At 40.5% G+C, this 8,019-nt stretch overlaps 1 protein-coding gene across 1 annotated transcript in view; it reads right to left on the bottom strand.

Annotated features, from left to right (window-relative positions):
* ACAD9 (acyl-CoA dehydrogenase family member 9) overlaps positions 1-504 on the bottom strand; it is a 23,528-nt gene extending 23,024 nt beyond the window's left edge. The window contains exon 1 of the mRNA XM_007452017.1: positions 408-504. Within this exon, the coding sequence (XP_007452079.1) occupies positions 408-429 (22 nt within the window). The 5' untranslated portion in view covers positions 430-504. The remainder of the gene's footprint in view (positions 1-407) is intronic.
* Positions 505-8,019: the final 7,515 nt, after the last annotated feature.

The raw sequence follows: 8,019 nt of genomic DNA, 5'->3' as shown, positions 1-8,019 counted from the left end.
CCTACACACAAAAGCACTTGCGGGTCTGGGGCAGCTCCTCTGCCAGAGACACCACAGGGCTTCACAGTGGAGACCACGCTGCACTGGCCCGAGCTGGCCGGAGGTGATACCCACCCCTCCTCCCCCACCCAAGGGACCCAGAGAGCACAGACATCCTACAGGGTCCCTCCCCACCTCCGAGGAGGAAGGCAGGGAACTGTATAGCTCTTCCTGCTGAAAAGCCTCTTGGGCCACACACTCACCAGCCAGGCACCCTGGATTTAACCCACAAAGGGACGTTTTACAGCCTGACCTTGGACTTCGTGCATTTTCGAAGGCCACCTTTCTGGAACAGAATCCTTTTTTGGACAAATATGGAGGGTTTTCTTAAAAGCCAAACTGGTTGGGTGGTGGTTTCCTTTACTTACCGTATTCTTCTGGGACTTGCATCCCAAAAAGCCCCAGGCTCTTCAGTTTCTCTAAAGTTTCATTTGGGATTTTTCCCTCTCGGTCGATTTTTTGAGAGTCCACTGCCAAGAGGAAATATTTTGATTAAACAAAATATAACCTATGTTTACACAAACAGAAGTAAACAGAACAACTTTTGTATGTAATACAATCCCAGCGTCAGAAACTTCAGAACTGGAAATTGTCTAGCCATGGTCATTCAGCATGGGTTCAATTTTACCTCATTCGCCCAGGAAGAATTGCATTTCAGAAAATTACCACTACTAGGTAATGTTCTGTTTCTTGATCTGGGTGTATTCATTGCGTAAAACTGCAGAAACTATACATTTATGAGACCTAAACTTTTCTGCAGGCATTTATTACTAAACTTGAACTTTTGTTTTATCACCTGTACCTTCTAGAAGATTAGACAATAAACACGCAACTGCCAGCACTGCCCTAAAACGTTTGGCTACGTAGCCAGACTCTAGGCAGCTTCTGGACCCAGCTCCACCAGTGTTCAGAACCACACCCTTTCCCCAGAGTCCACAGGTTCTTGAGAACAGGTCACTCTGTTTACCACCAACACACACAATCATCACAGCAAAACTCAACCATCACTGTTAGGTCTGCAGCTGCGCACTTTTATAAGAATCAAGTAAAAGTGTTTTCATCAACTGCCAACAAATTAAACTTCATCACTATTATAAATCATAAAAACAACCATAATCACGCTTATAAATTTTTATACACATGGGTCAATAATGAGAAATATAGGTTCCCCAAATGGAGTCCAAACCCCTCTTTTTTTTTTTTTTTTTTTTTTTGCGGTACACGGGCCTCTCACTGTTGTGGCCTCTCCCGTTAAGGAGCACAGGCTCTGGACGCACAGGCTCAGTGGCCATGGCTCATGCGCCCAGCCGCTCCACGGCATGCGGGATCTTCCCGGACCAGGGCACGAACCCGTGTCCCCTGCATCGGCAGGCGGGCTCTCAACCACTGCGCGCGCCACCAGGGAAGCCCCAAACGCCTCATTTTTTACTTTTAAAATTCTACAGACATATGTAATTGGCACACAATAAACTGCACATATTTAGAATAATTTTTTGAGTTCTGACCTCTGTTCACCCATGAAACCATTCCCACAATCAACAAAAACATTTCCTTTTCCACCGAAATTTCCTCATGTCCCTCTGTGATCAATCCTTCCCTCCACCTCCGTCTCCAGGCAACCACTAATCTTTTCGGCTATAGATTGGTTTGCATTTTTGAGTTTTTATATAAATGGAATCACAAGGCATTTTTTTTGATCTGGCCTAATTTGGCCTCATGACTTTGAAGTTCATCCATATTGTTGCAGGTATAAATACTTCATTCCTTTTTATTGTTCACTACCTACTGTATGGGTATAAAATTATTTATCTATTCACCCCCTGAAGGACATTTGGTTGGTTCCCAGTTTTTGGCCCTTAGAAATAAAGATCCTGTGAACATTCATATTCAAGTTTTGGTGCAACTACATGTTTTCATTTCACTTTGGAGCGCAGTGGCTGGGCTGTATGGTAGGGTATGTTCAACTCTGAAGAAACTGCCAGGATCTGGGAAGACTTCCTTCCCGCAAGATGGAGATACAGGGACTGGATTTATCTCGCTGCCTTAGAATACAGGATATTAGATACAAGGAGGAAGAGTCATGTGTTACTAGTAGCAAAGAACCAGTCCGAGACCATGCATTCTCAACAGGGCAACATCACCCCCAAGGGGGTGAAAACGGTTCTGGAGGAAGGGTAGCAAAAAAATATTTTTTTATGTATAAAGCACAGCAACACGTATAATACATAAACAGATAATAATATAATTGTGGCATTAAAATTTCACAGAGGGATGTGATTAGGGTAAAAAGATGTCTAAAAAGGCTCTGGGGGAAGAGAGAGCAGTAAAAAAAAAGTTGAAAAACAGTGCCCTACAGGCTTCCTCTGCTCCTCCTAACGACACTTAAAGGCAAGTCTCGAATGGATGAAACTATTCCAAGTAACTTAACTGTGCCCTGGAACAAAGCTTAAGACCATACTACACACACACACACACACACACACACACACACACACAGCACCAGTAATGTAACACACACACACACACACACACACACACACACACACACACAGCACCAGTAATGTAAAATCCACAATGACTGGCATCCAAGAGAAAACTACCAGGCACATGAAGAAGCAGGAAAATATGAGTGATAATGAGAAGAAAAATCAATCAACTGAACATGACCTAGAAATAACAAAGATGACAGTGGACAAGGTTATTACTTGAGTTATTATAGGGGCTTCCCTGGTGACGCAGTGGTTGAGAATCCACCTGCCAATGCAGGGGACATGGGTTCGAGCCCCAGTCCATGAAGATCCCACATTCCGCGGAGCAACTACGCCCGTGCACCACAACTACTGAGCCTGCATGCCACAACTACTGAAGCCCGTGTGCCTAGAGCCCGTGCTCCACAGCAAGAGAAGCCACTGAAATAAGAAGCCTGCGCACCACAACGAAGAGTAGCCCCCACTAGCTGCAACTAGAGAAAGCCCACGCGCAGCAACGAAGACCCAACACAGCCAAAAATAAATAAATTTATTTTAAAAAAGAGTTATTATAACCAAATGCTCAAAAACGTAGAAGAAAATATGAGCATAGTAAGGAGAGACATGGAAAAATAAAAAGAAACAAATCAGATTTCCAGAGATGAAACAACGCTTAAGATGAAAAACACTGGATCAGATTAACAGCAGACCAAATACGGGGGGGGGGGGGGGGGGGAAAAAAAGAGAAAAAAGAAAAGATCAGTGAACATGAGACATAATAATAAAAGCTATACAAAATAAAAAAGACAGAAAAACAACAACAGAGCATCAGTGAGTCGTGGGACAACCTCAAGCAAATATATATATCTGTATCTTTATATATATTTTTTATAGATACGTATGCTTTATATATATAATATATATACATAAATATAAAATCTCCAAAGGAGAGCAGGAAGGAAGGAGTGTGGGAATGTGGTATGGTTGGTGACAAAACAATGTTTAAAGAAATAATGACCAAAATTTACCAAAGTTGATAAACCCTATAAACACACAGATCCAATAAGTTCAAAGGACCCTGAGAAAAATGCGAAGAAAACTACACTAATATCAGTTTCTCTAAAACCACTTAAAAGCATCCAGATACAAAGAAACACACATGGAAAAAAACGAAGATAATATGGTAGCACACGTCTCATCAGAAACAATGCTAAAACAGAAGAGACCACTAAAAGAGAAATGTTGTCAACACAGAAATCTTTTCTGATGAAACAGACTTTCCAGATACATAAAAGCTGTAGATACTCACCCCTGCAAAGCTGCACCACAAGAAAACTGAAAAGAAGTCCCTCCCACAGAAGAATGATGGTACCAAGAGGAAGTCAATACATAAAATGGTAAATTTTATTCCATGTACATTTTATGACAGAAAGGAAAGGAAAGGAAAGGAAAGGAAGAAAGGAAGGAAGAAAGAAAGGAAGAAAGGAAGGAAGGAAGGAAAGAAGGAAGGAAGGAAGGAAGGAAGGAAGGAAGGAAGGAAGGAAGAAAGAAAGAAAGAAAGAAAGAAAGAAAAAGAAAGGAAATAAAGTATTGTAGGGTTTATAAAGAATGTAGAAAGAAAATATATGAAACAGAACATGGGCTGGGAAAGCAGAAATGTAAGGTTCTTACACCATACATGAAGTGGTATAATATTAGCTGAAAGCAGATTTTGATACACAGTATATGTTTACATACTATAAATTCTAAAGCAACCACTTATAAAACACAAGAGGCATAACTAATAAACCAACAAAAAAGATAAAATGGAATCATAAAAAATACTCCATTAATCCAAAAAGAGCAGGAAAAGAGGGAAAAAGAGCAAAGATAATATGGGACAAATAAACAGCTAGATGATAACGTTAAACCCAACTATATATATGTATCAATAATCACGTTAAAATAATCATATATCAAAAACCAATTAAAAGGCACAGAATGGGGGAGGGTTAAATGGGTAAAGGAGATCAAGTGTATGGTGACAGATGAAAACTGAAGTTTTGGTGGTATGGCATAATATACACAGAAATAGGAATACAGTGTTGTACACAGGAAACTTACAACGTTACAAACGAACGTTACCTCAATAAAAAATAAATTTAAAAAAGGAGGGCTTCCCGGATGGCACAGTGGTTAAGAATCTGCCTGCCAATGCAGGGGGCACGGGTTCGAGCCCTGGTCCGGGAATATCCTACATGCTGCGGAGCAATGAAGCCCATGGGCTACAACTACCGAGCCTTCGCTCTACAGCCCATGAGCCACAACTACTGAGCCCACGTGACACAACTACTGAAGCGCACATGCCTAGAGCCCATGCTCCACAACGAGAAGCCACCACAATGAGAAGCCCGCGCACCACAACAAAGAGCAGCCCCTGCTCACTGCAACTAGAGAAAGCCCGCGCCCAGCAACGAAGACCCAACGCAGCCAAAAATAAAATAATTTATTAAAAAAAGAAAAAAGGAAAAAAGACTGTCAAATTGGATTAAAAAAAAACAATATTCAACTACGCTGCCCATAAGAAATCACTTTTTCACTTTTATTTTCAACTTTTATTTTTATTTGTTTTTATTTATTTATTTATTTTTTGCAGTACGCGGGCCTCTCACTGCTGTGGCCTCTCCCGTTGCGGAGCACAGGCTCCGGACATGCAGGCTCAGCGGCCATGGCTCACGGGCCCAGCCGCTCCACGGCACGTGGGATCCTCCCGGACCAGGGCACGAACCCGTGTCCCCTGCATCGGCAGGCAGACTCTCAACCACTAGCGACACCAGGGAAGCCCTAAACTTTTATTTTCACATAATTTTAGATTTAAAGAAAAGTCACAAAAATAGTATAGGGTTCCCGTATACTCTTCATCCAACTTCTCCTAACAGAAGCTAATAGAACCATGGGGAAACTATCAAAATTAAGAAATGGACATTCATACAATATTACTAAGTTACAGAATTAATTTGAATTTCATCAGTTTGTCCGTTAATACCCTATTTCTTTCCTGGGATCCAATCCAGGACCCCAACTGTATTTAGCTGTCATGTCCCCTTAACATCCTCCAGAGTGAATCCAACAATACAAAAAAGGATCATGTATCACAACCAAGGGGAACAATCCTGGGAATGTAAGTGTTGTTCAGTGTTCAAAACCCAGTCAATGTAATTTACTACGTCAACAGAATAAACAGTAAAAAAAACAATCATCTTCATAGATGCAAAAAAAACAGTGGACACAATTTGATACAATTTATGATGAAAACACGCGACAAACCAGAAATAAAGGGAAACTTCCTTAACCTGGTACAGGGCACTCCAAAAAAATGTACAGCTAACTCATACTTAATGGTAAAAGACAATGTTTTCTCCCTAAAATCAGGCACAAGCCAAGGAAGTTGGCTCTGACCACTCCTATTCAACATACTAGAGATGTTAGCCATTGAATTAAACAAAGAAAAGAAAGGGAAACCAGGCTGGAAAGGAAGACATGAAACTGCCCTCATCACCAACCACGTGACTGTCTATGCTAAACCCTCTGGGATCGATCAAAAAAGTTGCAAGAGCTAACAGATGAGCTTAAGAAGGCTGCAGGATACAAGGTCAATATACAAAAACCAACTGTACTCACTGAAGAGGCTACATTAAGGGAACAACTAAACACATGAAAAAATGTTCAACATCATCGGGCATCAGGGAAATGCAAATTAAAACCACAATGAGATAACACTCCACATCTATCAGAATGGGCACAATTTTTACAAGTTTTTTTTTTAAAACAAAACCAGTGACAACACCAAATCCTGGCAATAAGGCACAGAAACTGGATCACATACACTGCTACTGGGAACGTAAAACGGTACAGCCAACACTTTGAAAATAATTAAACACAGAACTACCTCAGGACCCAACAACTGCACTCCTGGGCATTTATCCCAGAGAAAAGAAAATATGTTCACACAAAGCTTGTACACAAGTGTACACAGAAGTTTAATTCGTAAGAGCCTCAAAACTGGAAACCACCAAGATGCACTTCAACATCAGAATAGCCAAAAATTGTGTCAACCCGTAACATGGAAAACTACCGAGCAATAAAAAAGAACCACTGATACACGGCAACTTACAAGAGAATTATGCTGAGTAAAAAAGGCCAATCCCAAAGTTTAGATACTGTATGGTTCCATTAATATAACATTTTTGAAATAACAAAATTATAAAAATGGAGAACAGACTAGTGGTTTCCAGAAGCTGGGGAGGGTGAGAAGGGGCTATGTCTATAAAAGGAACGCATGAGGGATTCTTGTGATGTAACTGTTCTGCATCATGACTGTGGTGCTTGTCACATGAATCTATATACATGACAAAATTACATAAGTACATACACAATCAGTAAACGTGCAACTGGCAAAATCTGAATAAGGTTGATGTCAATTTCCTGGTTGTGGTAACATTCTGTGGTTATGCAAGACGTATTCCATAAAGCTATGCATTGGGGGAAACTGACTGGGTGAAGGGTGTAACTGATCTCTGAATTATTTCTTACAACTGCATGTGAATCTACAATTATCTCAAACTTAAAGTTTTTTTAAAGCAAATAATGTCATCATGAAATGTTATCATATTACATACATATTAAATTTAATGGGTATAACCCTGAGGTTGAATTAAGAAATCCCCATGAAAACACCCACATCTGCTGAAGTTCAACTAAAATTGATTTTCAACAACAAAAACTATGACACAATGGGTGACATTTTTCTTTCTTGTTTAGTTCCTAAATCTCCTTTAAACGAGTGTGAATTTCTTTTATTAATGAAATAAAATATAGATTATGAAGAAAATTTCAGAAATAGAAACAAGTACATACAGAAAAAAGTGAACTCCCATACCACTGTAAAAATAATGTGTAAAAAATCAACTGTATTTCTATATACAAACAACGAACAATCAGAAATTGGAATTTTAAAAAATACCATTTACAATAATGTCAAAGAATTTTAAATACTTATGGATACATTTTACAAACCATCAAAAAAACATTAAGGATCAGTTGAGAAACCATCAGAAACTTTTGTCAAAATGTGTCCAAGGTCAGGACTTCCCTGGAGGCGCAGTGGTTAAGAATCCGCCTGCCAATGCAGGGGATATGAGTTTGATCCCTGGTCCAGGAAGATTCCACATGGCGCGCAGCAACTAAGCCTGTGCGCCACAACTACCGAGCCTGCGCTCTAGAGTCCACGTACCAGAATTAGTGAAACCCACGCGCTGCAACTACTGAAGCCCACGTGCTCTAGGGCCCGCATGCCGCAACTACTGAGCCAGCATGCGGCAACTACTGAAGCCTGTGCTCTGCAACAAGTGAAACCACCACAACGAGAAGCCATATGCACCACAACAAAGAGTAGCCCCTGCTCGCCGCAACTAGAGAAAGCCTGCACACAGCAATGAAGACCCAATGCAGCCAAAAAAAAAAAAAAAAAAAA

This window comes from Lipotes vexillifer, unplaced genomic scaffold (genome assembly GCF_000442215.2).
Source record: "Lipotes vexillifer unplaced genomic scaffold, Lipotes_vexillifer_v1.1 scaffold3041, whole genome shotgun sequence".
In the NCBI taxonomy this organism is placed as follows: Eukaryota; Metazoa; Chordata; class Mammalia; order Artiodactyla; family Lipotidae; genus Lipotes; species Lipotes vexillifer.
Note: the sequence above shows the minus strand (reverse complement) of the source record. Positions and strands in the feature narration are given on the sequence as shown.